The sequence below is a fragment of the Aquarana catesbeiana genome, linkage group LG08 (genome assembly GCF_042186555.1).
Source record: "Aquarana catesbeiana isolate 2022-GZ linkage group LG08, ASM4218655v1, whole genome shotgun sequence".
Classification (NCBI taxonomy): Eukaryota; Metazoa; Chordata; class Amphibia; order Anura; family Ranidae; genus Aquarana; species Aquarana catesbeiana.
Window position 1 is genome coordinate 145,659,995 of NC_133331.1, and position 15,459 is coordinate 145,675,453.

The 15,459-nt window shown below is 40.2% G+C and overlaps 1 protein-coding gene across 1 annotated transcript in view; it reads left to right on the forward strand.

Annotated features, from left to right (window-relative positions):
- The first annotated feature begins 6,887 nt into the window (after positions 1-6,887).
- LOC141106101 (beta-microseminoprotein-like) overlaps positions 6,888-15,459 on the forward strand; it is a 30,459-nt gene continuing 21,887 nt past the window's right edge. The window contains exons 1-2 of the mRNA XM_073596536.1: positions 6,888-7,040; positions 9,930-10,032. Of these exons, the coding sequence (XP_073452637.1) occupies positions 7,038-7,040; positions 9,930-10,032 (106 nt within the window). The 5' untranslated portion in view covers positions 6,888-7,037. The remainder of the gene's footprint in view (positions 7,041-9,929; positions 10,033-15,459) is intronic.

The window sequence follows — 15,459 nt, forward strand, 5'->3', positions numbered from 1 at the left end:
ACACTGCACATAAGAAGTACAGTATCTCACAAAAGTGAGTACACCCTCACATTTTTGTAAATATTGTATTATATCTTTTCATGTGACAACACTGAAGAAATATCCTTTAGGAGCCATAGCAGGCAAGTGCCCGCTGCACGGTGAGGGACCCGATGTGTGTGGTAATTAGTGCATTTTCCTAGCACTGATTGCTGTATAAATGTCAATGGTCCAAAAAACTGTCAAGTGTCCGATCTGTCCGCCACAATGTTGCAGTCCCGCTAAAAATCGCAGATCACCGCCATTGCTAGTAACAAATAAATTAATAATAAAAATACCATAAATCTATTACCTATTTTGTAGACGCTATAACTTTTGCCCAAACCAATCAATATACGCTTATTGCTATTTTTTATGAAAAGAATATATATTGTCCTAAACTGATGAAGAATTTTTTTTTTTACATTTTTTTGGGATATTTATTATTCATTAAGGGGGCTGAAGTGGTTAATCAATAGCCTTGAAACTTTGCACAACTAAAGTTTTTATCTTCCCAACCCTATCCTGAATATGGATTTTGGTTTCCCACAAGGGAAATTAGTGACTTTAGCTTAAAGGATATGTAAAGGTTAATTTTCTTTTTTTAAACAAACATTTCATACTTACCTCCCCTGTGCACTTGGTTTTGCACAGAGTAGTACCGATCCTCCTCTTCTGGGGTCCCTCAGCGGTGCTCCTGGCTCCTCCTCTTCTTGGGTGACCAGTTGGAGAGCCGCTCTCCCTTGGGGGAACTCGTGTGGGCGAGGGGGGTGGGGAGGGGGTCCAGTGTAAGTTCACCTTACAGATTTTCTGTAAAGGTGAACTTACCCTTTAAGCTATTCTAATTAAATGTTTCAGGACTATAATAAAATTGTTAAAAGTGAATAACCTTTGGTCTGTTTTACCAAACAATCTGAGATTTTTAGAATATGCTGACATAGATACAGTTTTCCATTGTGGGAATTTTGGGAAAATTGGATAACATCCAAAAAAAGTAGAGCACCCCCTGACCCCCAGAGGCATAGCATGGACACTCAAAGGCAGGGAAGACAGGGCAGATCCTAGACCAGTGAAGGGCTGTACGATCAAAGAAAGGTTTGGCGCCAGTCATTTTAAGTAAATTTTTAAATGCTTTATTGGAGAACTCAATAACTGACAGAAGGCATAGGGCTGAGAACATCCATGGCAAAACTAGATTAGAACATAACTCCAGACTCACCAGTCCCTTTCAGTATTCCACAGTGCAGAATCAATAGGAGCACAGGCTGGCACTGGGTATTAGAGAAACAGCTGAATAGGGAATAGACATAAGATCTTCTGTAGGAGGGACACCAGACTTGCTCCTTAGGTCCTTTCCAGTAACAGATACCTCCAGTAGCCATCCAGCGTCTCTGGTTCTCCTCCTCAATCAGCATGTGAGACCTCTTCTAGGCTTGAGTCCTATGACCTATGAACACTTTCTGAACCACTTTTCCAACTGCCCATCTCTCTCAAAGGACTTTTGTGTGTGAAGTTGGCCACATATATCCGTTATAGCTCAACATTAGCGCTGTTTTTAGTGTGTTATTATAGTCTTGTTTGCTGATTATGGTATGCCACTATTTATGATGATTTATCTACAATTTTAAACGGCTGCTTCTATATGATTATTATTTTGAGTTTGCACTTCTTTGTGACGGCAAATTGGCGTTATCTATATATTTTTTCTTTGATTTATTACTGTTTCGGAGCTGCTTGGGTCCCTGGCGCTGAGTGGTGTACTTTTGGGCCCCTGATAACACCTTTTTACATAAAAAATATACAACTGAATATCAGTGTGCATTTTGGGCTGCTTGTTGTTTTATTACAGTAAAACAGTATTGCACGATGTACATATCTTCCCTGTATGTGTTCTATGGTGGCATGGAGATAGCTGGAGGCTGATAACAAACCGGGGGAGAGAGTGGGCAAAGAGGATACCCTGTGGAACTGAAATTAATATATAAAAGCACATTGAGTCCTTGTTATTTAAGGGGTCACATCATCTGGTGAGTGTGGTTTCACTGAGTGTTCACAGTCATAGAAGTTTGTTTATGGCACATTGAATGTGGATCAAGAGACACATTTAAAAATATATCTGTGCTGAAGAATGGGACATTTCTGTCTATGGATTGAGGACATGATATAAAGGATTTAGGCTGAGTTCACATATGTATGGCCATGGTTCACAGCATGGGGTCTAGTGTGTTTCTGTACACCGGTTCAAGTGTGATTCGGGTACGAATTTTTGCCTGAATTCGCACCCTTCTGCAATCTGGACCATAGCTACCCCGGAGCTGTGTGAACCGGCTCCAGTTAGAGACGGTCACACTCGTCTGTCATGCGAATTGGATGTGGAGAAACCTGCATCCGATTTGCATATATGTGAACCCAGCCTTGAGGCCCGTACACATAATCGGACTTTCCAACGGGAAATGTTGGATGTCAGGCTGTTGGCGGACAATCCGACCGTGTGTATGCTCCATCAGACAATTGTTGTCAGACTTGTCGGGCTCTGCTGTCCTAGGTGGATGTCATATGACATCCTCCCACTTATGTGTCTTGTGCCCTCCCTTCAATATGTAAAAATAAAATGATGAAAAAGAAAACATGCTTTTTTATTTTCTTCATTTTCAAAGGGTTTTGGGGGTATTTGTACTGTCCTGGTATTTTAGGGCCTCAAGAAATTGGGCAGGCTGTCAATACATCAGGATTAATCAATTTTCAAATATATATAGCATAGTTTGTAGACTCTGTAGCTTTCACACAGAATAAATAATATACACTGATTTCAGTTATCTTTACCAAAGAAATGTAGCAGAATACATTTTTGCCTAAATTTATGAAGAAAAATTATATGTTTGCAAAAACAGAAATGAAGAAAAAACAGTTTTGTTTCAAAATTGTATTTTTTTTTCTTTTGTATAGCAAAAAAAGTAATTTTCATTTGGGTACAATTGTCAGTCAAAGTGCAACAGCACTGAAATCTGAAAATTGGCCTGGGCAGGAAGGGGGTGAAAGTAATAAGATTAGAGGAAGATTCTCTATGGGGTACAAATAAAATGTTAAATCTGACAAAACAATCTCAAAGGGGACGCAATCAGCACTTAAAGCGGGGGTCCATCTATCTATCGTTTTTTTTTTTTGAGTTCATTCACAAACTTTTCTTCTCAGCATTACATACTCACATATTGTGTGTAATATGTCCGCCTGTGTCAGATTTTGTCGGAAAGAATAACTTATATTATTCACTGCAGGCGGTTTCCATCTTCATTGTGGGCATTTGAAGCCCACAAGCATTTATTTCCTGGATGTGGTGAATGCTGTGCTCCCAGCATTCACCGCTCGTTCCCGCACATGCTCAGTGGCATCCTGGGAAGCCTGAGACTAGCTCCCAGGAGTCTGGGAGAGGCTAGAAACACGCCTACTCCCACGGGAGGAGAACCAGGAAGTGCAAAGAAGAATAGAAAAATAAAAGGTAATTACGGCGATTTAAATTTTTTTAAACGGCATGTCAGCATATAGGCAAGGAAGAGAATACATACAGATATTGTTCAAAATTTGGGTGGAACCCCGCTTTAACACTTGGACATATATAAGAAACAAGAGTGTAATATCAAGTGTTCTGGTAGACAATATGTTTAGGGGGCTATTGGGCACTCCATTCATTGGGACTCAGATAGCTTGCCTGCCACCAGGATCTGTTCCTAGATAGTATTGTAAAGGGGAAACACGCCTACTCCCACGGGAGGAGAACCAGGAAGTGCAAAGAAGAATAGAAAAATAAAAGGTAATTACGGCGATTTAAATTTTTTTAAACGGCATGTCAGCATCTAGGCAAGGAAGAGAATACATACAGATATTGTTCAAAATTTGGGTGGAACCCCGCTTTAACACTTGGACATATATAAGAAACAAGAGTGTGATATCAAGTGTTCTGGTAGCCAATATGTTTAGGGGGCTATTGGGCACTCCATTCATTGGGACTCAGATAGCTTGCCTGCCACCAGGATCTGTTCCTAGATAGTATTGTAAAGGGGAAGTTGTAATTAGCTGTTATCTCCATTTTAGAGAAATTCCTTCTCTAGTGATCACATGGTTGTATTTAGTGCCCATACAAATGCCAGTGTGGGAGGGGCCCAGAGTAGATGAGGCATGAGAGCCAAACACCCCAGAGCTGTCAAGATGTAGTCTCCTACAGAAGTAACCAAAAGAGCCCTTTGCAGGGCTGAAGTCCAAGGCAAGGTAGTACAGAACATGGGACAAATTGCTGTAATCGCCCTGTCTCCCCTGACCTTCCTTTGCAAGTCCTGAAACAGATGAACACAGAGTCTGGGCAGTGAGCATCTTAAAGTGGTCGGATCCAGGCTAACCTAAGACACCTACTCGGCATCAGAGTGCTGAGGTTTATGGGCTATCCATGCCGTAGAGGAATTGGAGCACGCATTAAGCCAGTGACTACCCCTGCCTGGACGATCCTCGCTGGTTTAACAAAGGCCCTGGCTGGGTTTTAGCCATCCGCTCCTTTCTGCTTACTATCTGGTAAGCGAGGCTTTTATTAGGTGGTGGCACTGTTAAGGAATAGTTCACCCGGGTGTCATACATTTGAACCGCACTTCAGTGTTTTGGAATACACAATGCATTGCTGATCTGCATTTACATATAGCGCAGCTTCTCTCTTCCAAGTCCTGTAATAAGGTGCTTAAGGTCTGGGCGGCCTATATGAGTAGTGGTTGGAGCCTGGGAATGAGAGTGCCATCTGGGAGCTTGCCTGACTGGGCAGAGTCATAGAAGGGACATTGAGAGAGAGAGAGACTGGTATACTAAACAGATCACCTTGTTCCTCTCTGACCCTCAGCTGTGGGCCCTGGTTGAGGTGATGGTGGCTTGAACTTGGTATATAAGGGGAAGTGGTTTAAACTCTGTGTTGCTCCCAAGGAGAGGAATAGACATGTAGAGGGAAGATATGTGCTTGTGTTCTGCGCAGAAATGGCAGCTACAGAATGTCTACTCCTGTGTATGGCATTCCCTGCTAAAGAATGTTAAAATGTTACAATGTTAAATATGATGTCAGATGTCATCAAAATCAGTGCGGAAAATGTTTTTTATGTGTGGAAATTCCTTTATACTCAGTCGTGACTAGACCTATGGCCAGGAGTATGACACAATATGGTGGAAGGTTAATCCAAAAACCGGTCGGTGGTTGTCCTATTCAAGAAGAAGTAGGGCGGGGACTTGCACAGTTTGGTGCCAATACCTGCCCAATCATAACCCCCCTTACAAACATACTGATAAAGGTAGACTAATAGACTTTGAAAGGATTAAAAGCTCACAAGTGGAGCGCCTTTCTTTGTAGAATGTCCTTCAGGGTTGACGCTTTAAATGTGTTGGCATGCCACTTTGGATGTTTTAGGATTAAATAAATTATCCTTTTGGACCATTGAACCATTGCTGTGGCACTCCTGCTTTTTCTACAAACCCCGGATTCCCTTTAAGGTATTTTTTGAAGGTCTTTGTATGTTTTGAAAGCTACCAAACCAGAGTCACCTTACTCTACACTACTGACTTTATGTTATTACCAAGCTGTCAAATTTATTTATTGATCCAGCATCTTCAGCTGGCATCTTCTCAAACTTCTAAAACCTGACAAAGATTTTAACTTTTTCCCACCCTATAACTTATTTAAAAAAATAGTGCTTCAGTTGTACTTTATTAACCTAGAACGGGTTGCTCAGTGACCTTCAAGGGTGTCTGCCGCACCTGTATTTTATTTTTTTTTCTTTTGTATAGCAAAAAAAGTAATTTTCATTTGGGTACAATTGTCAGTCAAAGTGCAACAGCACTGAAATCTGAAAATTGGCCTGGGCAGGAAGGGGGTGAAAGTAATAAGATAAGAGGAAGATCCTCTATGGGGCACAAATAAAATGTTAAATCTGACAGAACAATCACAAAGGGGACGCAATCAGCACTTAACACTTGGACGTATATAAGAAGCAAGAGTGTAATATCAAGTGTTCTGGTAGCCAATATGTTTAGGGGGCTATTGGACACTCCATTCATTGGGACTCAGTTAGCTTGCCTGCCACCAGGATCTGTTCCTAGATAGTATTGTAAAGGGGAAGTTGTAATTAGCTGTTATCTCCATTTTAGAGAAATTCCTTCTCTAGTGATCACATGGTTGTATTTAGTGCCCATACAAATTTGGAAAGTGAAAAAGTAACATAGTCTGGAAAGATGTTATTGGTTCAGAGTTTGTTTACCTTAGACATTCCTGTATTAAGAGCAAAAACAGCCTCACAGGAGTTTAAATAACACATCCAAAGTTAACTGTGCTGAATATCTGAAGAACCTCTCAGCATGGTAATTACTGCTCTCTCTTTTAAAAAAAGAAAGGAATAATATGACAGTATAGAGTATTTAATAAAGCATTTAATGATGATACATTTACCAAAAACATTCGGCACTTCCATATGTTAACGATTTCTGATACATAATCACATATTACAGAAAAAGGAATATTTGCATACATTTACACAAAAGAATATAAAAAAAATAGTATTTGTTACAGAGCAAACAAAGTACAATATAATGCTAGTTACTGCACAACAGCTATATATTTTACTACAGTGTATATGCAGTACAGATATTATATAAAGATGACAGTTTTGAGCCTGTTTGATGCTTTCTTTTTTTTCATCCTTTTTTTCCTGATTTCTGTTTGTATGGAGAGTAACCCTTTATAATGTTTTTATTACTTTATTATTTAGAAATCTGTGTTTCTGCATGAAGACCTGAATTGATAATATGAATGAAAATATTGTAACTGGTCAGGAATGTTTCAGAATTTGGAAAGTGAAAAAGTAACATAGTCTGGACAGATGTTATTGGTTCAGAGTTTGTTTACCTTAGACATTCCTGTGTTAAGAGCAAAAACAGCCTCACAGGATTTTAAATAACACATCCAAAGTTAACTGTGCTGAATATCTGAAGAACCTCTCAGGATGGTAAGTACTGCTCTCTCTTTTAAAAAAGAAAGGAATAATATGACAGTATAGAATATTTAATAAAGCATTTAATGATGATACATTTACCAAAAACATTCGGCACTTCCATATGTTAACGATTTCTGATACATAATCACATATTACAGAAAAAAGAATATTTGTATACATTTTCACAAAACAATATAAAAAAAATAGTATTTGTTACAGAGCAAACAAAATACAATATAATGCTAGTTACTATACAACAGCTATATATTTTACTACAGTGTATATGCAGTACAGATATTATATAAAAATGACAGTTTTGAGCCTGTTTATTGCTTTCTTTTTTTCATACTTTTTTTTTACTGATTTCTGTTTGTATGGAGAGTAACCCTTTATAATAACAAATAGATATTATTATCCAACATTGTTAAGCATCTGCTTATTTCAACAGTGAACATATAGACAAGGTCCAAACACAAAGTCAGATATAAAAAATGTAAAAGTGTTGGATATGTTTCAGAAAGATATATCTGTAGAACTGAAATATACACTGAAAATATCTCCCAGATTAAGCTTCCCGACAAACCAATTTTTTTGAGTTACATTTTAAAAAATACAATAATTTTGAGGCTGCATGATTAAAAAACATAGTATAATAATTTTAACAAACGTATTGATTTTATTTCTGAGCTGACAGGTTTAAAATGAAGATTTACTTCATTCTTTATTTGGATGTTTCATTAAATTGACGTCAGTGGCTTAAGACAGTGACTATACAGGAAACTACTGACAAATTCAATCGAGCTTATTTACTAAAGGAGTAGAGGCTGTTTACTTACCAAAGTGAACTCAGCAAAGTGAACCTGCTCCGCTCCTTCAGTAATTCAACCCTAATATTCACTTTGCAAACTGAATTCTAATGAATAATGATATATACATTAAAATCAGGTTCAACATATACTTTTCTAAGTGAACAGCCTCAACTTAATTATTATATGAACCTATCATCACCAATTGGTGTAGGTATCCTGCTCCCTTAGACATTGTATAACATTGTTCACTATTCTAGGCTATGGGAATGTAGTCAAAGATTGGACTGTGTTATACAGTATATTGGTGTTTTTGACATAAGGAACTAAAGTTATTAACTTCTTTGTTCATTGAACAGTCCCTTAGAAAGGTACAATTTTTAAGTACAATAAGTTCAGTGACAATCTATTCAATGGTAGCACATTGGTATTGGATTCTTTCATAAACTTGCTAATGACATAATCACTTATGTAACTGCAACCATATTCACTTTACTAGTAATAGGAGTAGGGGGATAAAACATTTCAAATCCTACTCAGAAACAGACAGATTTGATGTTTTGTAACAGTTAACTGCAGACCTAAACAGGAAGGTAACATCCACAAAATGATGAGGCAACTGTGCAAATATCAAACACTGAATAAAACTGTTCCAAAAATAAGATGCACAAGTATAGCGCTGATGTAAACATGGCATTATGTAGGTACTCAGAAAGCAGCATGTCCATTCACTAGAAATCAGTGGCATTTCTGAGATTGTAGCCTATCCATTCACTAGCATCTGGTGACACCAATAAGATTGCAGCCTACTCATTACAAACCAGTGACACCACTGAGGATGCAGCATATTTATTCACTAGAGTCTGATGACATCACTTAGAATGCAGCCTATCCATTCATCAAAGACCAGTGACATCACTGAGAATGCAGCCTATCCATTCACCAGAGTCCAGTGAAATCACAGAGAATACAGCCTATCCATTCACCAGAGACCAGTGACATCACTTAGAATGCAGCCTATCCATTCATCAGAGACCAGTGACATCACTGAGAATGTAGCCTAACCATTCACTAAAGATCAGTGACATCACAGGGAATGCAGGCTGTTTGTTCTGTGGAGAGCAGTGAAATCACAGAGAATGCAGCCTATCTATTCTGTAGAGACTGATACAGTCAATGAAAATGTAGCTTATCCATTCTTTAAAGAATAGTGACATCATTGAGAATTCAGCATGTCCACTTATTTGAGTCTAGCAATCCTGCATAGAATACAGCTTATGCATTAATTATGGAGGAGTTATGTCATTCTGACCTGGGCAATCAAGATGGCTAAAAACTCTAAACCTGGAGTAGGACTGAGTGAAGATATCACCGCCCATGGAGGTTAGCAAAGATGAAATAGCTTTTCTGGATAAGTGTATGAAGTCAGGTGCTGGGACACACCAATATGGGGAAATAGACATTGGGGTTGATTTACTAAAGGCAAATCCACTTTGCCCTGCAATTGCACTTGAAAGTGCACTGAAAGTGCAGTCGCTGTAGATCTGAGGGGAAGATCTGAAATGAGGGGAAGCTCTGCTGATTTTATCATCCAATCATGTGCAAGCTAAAATGCTGTTTTTTTATTTTCCTTGCATGTCCCCCTCAGATCTACAGTGACTGCACTTCCAAGTGCACTTGTAGTGCAAAGTTGATTTACCTTTAGTAAATAAACCCCACTGTCTTTTTATCTACCAAGATACTGGTGATGTTATGCTGGACCATCTGATCAGCAGGGGGAGCGCTAAATCCAAGCAACCCCTTAGACTTCTATGCAGAATGATGAGAATCCTGGGAGTTGTAGTTTGTGATGGCAGCCACATAAGAAGACGAATAGACTCCTTAACCTACAGATCCCAATATGCACTGTGCAGTAGAAGTGGAAGGATGATTTTTATTAAACTGCCCAGGAAAGTTCTTTCTCTTGGCATCAAAGGAGTTAGAGAGAGTGCACCTCTATCTGGATATTCACCTGCCACCTGTTTATATATTTTCTGTAAAAATGCTTTGAAACTACTGAACTAACCCAAACCTATTTTTCTTACATACCTTTCAGAAATACATTGTGGCCATTGTATTGATTGCTGGTATCTATTTGATTGTGTGTGATGCAGCCTGTTTTTACCAGCTAGCTGAAAAGAGTGAAGAGCCAGTAAAGGGTGAGTTGAAGTTTTTTCACATAGTAAAGCTAATAGCAGAACAGAGACTTCAGCTGCATCTAAATTCAAAAAGTTATATGCAGTCTTTGCAACCCCCTCAGCCTACAGGGGAGCACCAGACTTTGGTTGACCTCCATTATTGATAGGGGCTCTCAGAAGTCTCCCCACAAAGGGGAAGAGGAGAGGGGCCATCCAATATGCATATATGATGATATAATGGCACAAGGCGTCCAAGCAAAACAATGTAAACCTCCAGAAACCAATAGAGTGAGCTTAAAGCAGTAATTTTCACCATATACAGTATAGTTGTTTTCTTTTTTAATGGAGTAATAAAAACTAAGTTTTACAAGTGAGTACTACTAGGTCCTAGGAGCATTGATTGATTGATAGTCCAGCTGTAGTTCTAGCTGTGTTGAGGACGTTTTCTAGTACCCTGCTATAACAATGCTGTAGCTGAAGGACTAGTACATAATATAATAAACAGTAAATCACCTGCCCTATATAAGGTAATTAGTGATAAACTTGCTACTGCTGTTCATGAAAAAAGTCAAAAATGTGAAAGAAAATGGGAATACCACAGCGCAAACAAGTTTAATTGGGTAATAGTAAAGTGCTAGTACTAATGTAGACTAAATGTGCAAAAAAACAACAACATTTATGAAATTTCATAAGCATGTAGCCAGTGAAAATTCACAGTGTGCAAAAATGCATATATACAACTCCAATTACAAAAGTGCTTTAGCAAGTGCTAGGCTTAAACTAAATGTGCCAAAAAAACAAAAAAATGAAATTCATAAACAAGCATGTAGTCAGTGAAAGTTCAAATAAATGTGCAAAAAAGCATATATACAATTCCAATTACAAAAGTGCTTTAGCAAGTGCTAGGCTTAAACTAAATGTGCCAAAAAAACAAAAAAATGAAATTCATAAACAAGCATGTAGTCAGTGAAAGTTCAAATAAATGTGCAAAAAAGCATATATACAATTCCAATTGCAAAATTTATTTTGCAAGTGTTGTGCTTAAACTAAATGTGTAAAAAGGCCAATGGAAAGTGAAAATTCAAAAACCAGTGTGTAGCCAGTGAAAGTTTAAATAGATGTGCGAAAATGCATATATAAAGTTCCAATTGCAAAATTTCTTTCCCAAGTGCTGCTGTGCTGACAATTCATAAAGTGCTGAAATGATTGATATCCACACAGGTGACAATGTGCTCCAAGCCCCCCCATTGTGGTTAGACTCACCAGATCCAATGGACCCCTCAAGCATTACTGCGTTGTGGGTCAAACAGGTTTAGTCTGGTGAGCGGGGTAATGAGACACATTTAGTTTAAGCACAACACTTGCAAAATAAATTTTGCAATTCGAGTTGTGTATGTGCTTTTTTGCACATTTATTTGAACTTTCACTAGCTGCATGCTTGTTTATGAATTTCATTTTTTATTGTTTTTTTGCCACATTTAGTATAAGCATAGCACTTGCTAAAGCAATTCTGTAATTGGAGTTGTGCAAAAATGCATATATACAACTCCAATTACAAAATTGCTTTAGCAAGTGCTAGGCTTAAACTAAATGTACCCCTCAAAAGACTCCACCCAAGGCCACCACCACCAAATACCGGAGCTGAACAAATAGACCCACAAGACAGGGGTCCCTACGTGATCATAGAGGACACACAAAGACCAAGCTACACAAATAAATGAAAGAAATATATAATCTAAAGAGAAAAATCAAAAGTACTGATGATAGGTAAAAACAAAACCACACAGAGAAGGGGCTTTACTTACTTTAAAAACTAAAAGACTAAACAAAAAGTGGAGGGCAAAATCGACAGCAGCCCGCTAAACAATATCAGTGGGATGTCATTCTATAAAGAACAAAAAAGTAAGCAATCATAAGTGTGTATATTGTTATAAATGTATGAAAAATCAAATGGGTAATTAATCCTGAAAGAACTCCCTGTGGATAGGGAGTTAATTCAAAGGAATATAATATAAGGCTAGGATATAACATGGTAAAGCTACCAGTTTCAAAAGAATCCAACGGACTAAAGTCTCACTATGTCTATATATAACAAAAAAAAAAGCAGGCATTTCCAACGCAGTAGATTTTTTTTCTAGCACCCTAGAGAATAAAATGGCAGTTGCCTTGAGATAAAAAATAAGACAACAGTAAAGTTAGCCCAATTTTTTATTATACTGTGAAAGATAAAGTTACGCTGAGTAAATTGATACCCAACATGTCACGCTTCAAATTTGCGCCCGCTTGTGAAATGGCGACAAACTTTTACCCTTGAAAATCTACATAGGTGATGTTTAAAAATGGGCTAGGATTATTGCTCTCACTCTAACGATGGTGGCGATACCACACATGTGTGGTTTGAACACAGTTTTCATATGTGAAAACTCACGTATGCATTTGCTTATGCACGTGAGCTCGTCGGGGCGGGGCGCTTTAAAAAAGTTATTTTTTTCTTATTTATTTTACTTTTAATTTTTTATTATGACACTGTCTTTTTAAAAAAAAATTTGGGTCACTTTTATTCCTATTACAAGGAATGTAAACATACCTTGTAATAGAGAAAAAGCACGACAGGACCTCTTAAATATGAGATCTGGGGTCAGACATGACAGCCAGCTCTCTCCCCTCTTTCAGGCGGGAAAGCCTGTGTACATGCAGTCGTCTGTGGTAATGTACATGCAGCCCATCTGTGTTAATGTAAGTCTTTGGCTTCAATACCTGCTACACACTCCGCCCACCAAAGAACCTTTGGTCCTCTAAAGGAGTTAAAGAGTCTGTGACCTGTTAAATGCTTTGTATATACACGCGGAGGGAAAAGCAAGTTAGTGTACACAGGAAAACAAGCGGTTTGCATAAGAACCTGGCAGAGGAACCTCCCACCAATGAGCATAGGAAGGAAGGTTGTCCTGCCTACAGACTATCTGAATTGGAATGGCCCAGTTAGATGTGCCAGGGGGTGAGTTGGGGTTGTCCTCCACTAAATGTGTGGTGGAAGAACCAGGCGCCTCAAAAGTCCTTTTTGAAGTGAAAACAGCTCCCTCAGAGCTTTCACCCAGAGTATCATAGGTCAGTCTCTTAGGTGGGTGAATAGCTTGCTCGCTCTGTTCTTTAGGCTCTGGAGTTACAGGCAAACTGACCACTGCTTCATCCACAGCTTTTTCTTCTTCCTGCATATCAGCCTCAGCTTCCTCTTCAATGAAAGATGGGAAGTCTTCGGGGTCTGCTGTCAGCAAGGAAGATTGAGGGTCTTTCAACCCTTCAGAAGGTGGACTTTGAGGCACAAACTCAGGAGCCTCTGGTCTGAGAATCCCAATGTCTTTCACATTGGTAGAAGACAAAGGTGAAGGTGGCAAGCCCTGTCACAACCAGCCTATTCCCATCTCTTCATCTTCGCTGTCCTCATCATCTACAGCAAGGGGTACAGACTGAGATCTAGTGACTGGTCAGGATCTCTGAGAGACCGTGGGTGTGGACTGTGAATCTGGCTGTGGTGGCAAATGAACTGCTTCTGATAGAGGCAATAGATGGTTGTGGTGCCAAGTCTTTAGCGGGCCTGTGCTCCCCTCTGGTCGAATTTGATACACTGGGAGTCCTAGCAGCTGCTTGCAAATGACATAGGGATGCGACTTCCAGCAGTCAGCCAACTTGTGCTTTCCAGGGACACCCAGATTCCTCAGCAGCACTCTGTCACCTGGTTGCAAGTCCTGCACCTATACCCTGAGGTCAAAGTTTCTTTCGTTCCTCTGTCTGAGGCAGTTTGGGCCTTGTCATAGCTGATCTTCAGCCTTTTCCGTAAGCGGTCCACATACCCTCTGTGGGAGGTTGTTGCGGTATGGTCTAAGGACGTGCCAAAGGCCAAGTCTACTGGCAGCCGGGCCTCCCGTCCAAACATCAGACGATAGGGAGAGTATCCTGTGGCATCATTTGCGGTGCTGTTATAAGCATGCACAATAGCAGCTATATGCTTGTTCCAGTGCTGCTTTTGTTTTGAATTCAAAGTCCAAAGCATATCCAGGAGGGTTCGGTTGAACCTCTCTGGCTGAGGATCCCCTTGAGGATGGTATGTGTGCTTCTGGACTTCTTAATGCCTAACAGGTCTAAAATTCTCTTGATGAGGCTGCGCTCAAAGTCTCTCCCTTGATCAGAGTGGATACATTGTGGCAGGCCATAGTGTACAAAGAACTTTTCCACTAAGATCTTGGCCACCATGGATGCCTGTTGATCCTCTGTGGGAAATGCCTGGGCATACCGAGTGAAGTGGTCAGTCACTACCAGGATATTTCCCTGTCCACTCAGATCATCAGGCTCCAAGCACAGAAACTTAATGCACACCAGCTCCATGGGTCCCTGACTCTGAAGATGGCCCATTGGGGCAGCTGAGTGAGGCAGAGTCTTCAGTTGAATGCACCTGATACAGGAGTGGCAGTAACCCTCAACTTCAGCCCGCATGCAGGGCCAGTAGAATCGGTCCCTCACCTGGTGGAAATTTTTTCTGTGCAGGGCCATTATTGCTGCCTCCCTGTATTTTTCTGGCAGAAACAACTGCCATCTTTCTTCGAGATCATCAGAGGGGCCCCTTCAGTAGACCACCCCTTGATGCAGCTGCAAACGATCTCGCTCTCAGTGCAGTAAACGGGCCTCCTTCGGGGGGAGTCAGTGAGGAGCAAGTCAGGGCATTGGCTCTCCAAGGCCTTCAATGCCAAGCTACAGAGAGGGTCTTCCAACTGGTCCCTTCGCAAGTCTTTCCTAGAAAGCTTTGACAGACCTTCATCCCCGACTTTGGTGATGTTGCAATAACATCTGGGGACACCAGCGGCTGACACTCCAATGTCTTCGGCTCTGGATCTACCTCCAGCTTGGTATCTGCTCCTTGACATAAGGCTCGTACCCCTTCAGGTGTCAGCAGGGCCCATTCTTCTGGAGAGTCTCTGGAGCAATGGGGCCTTCTTGACAGAGCATCCACATCTTTGTTCCCGACCCCGGTCGATACTTCAGACTGAAAGTAAACCCTGATAGGGCAGCCAACCATCTGTGACCCGTGGCATCCAACTTGGTGGTATTGAGGATATAGGTGAAAGGATTATTGCTGGTCTTGATCACAAACTCTGCTCCATACAGGTAACCCCTCATCTTATCCACAACCTCCCATTTCAAGGCCAGGAACTCAGGTTTATGCGTAGGGTGGTTCTTCTCGGCGGGTGCCAAGCTCTGGCTCACATAGGCAACAGTCCAGAAGTTTCAATAAGCAAAATATTTACCACCGCTCAGGACGATTCAAACCAATTTGTATAAATCCTTCACCTCCAGAGAAAGGAGAGCTCCAGGTGCTGGCAATTGCTGGTGCAGGTATAGATGAATGAAAAGATCTGGACAGCCGCACACCGGACTAAATTATGTTCGTCTTTTATT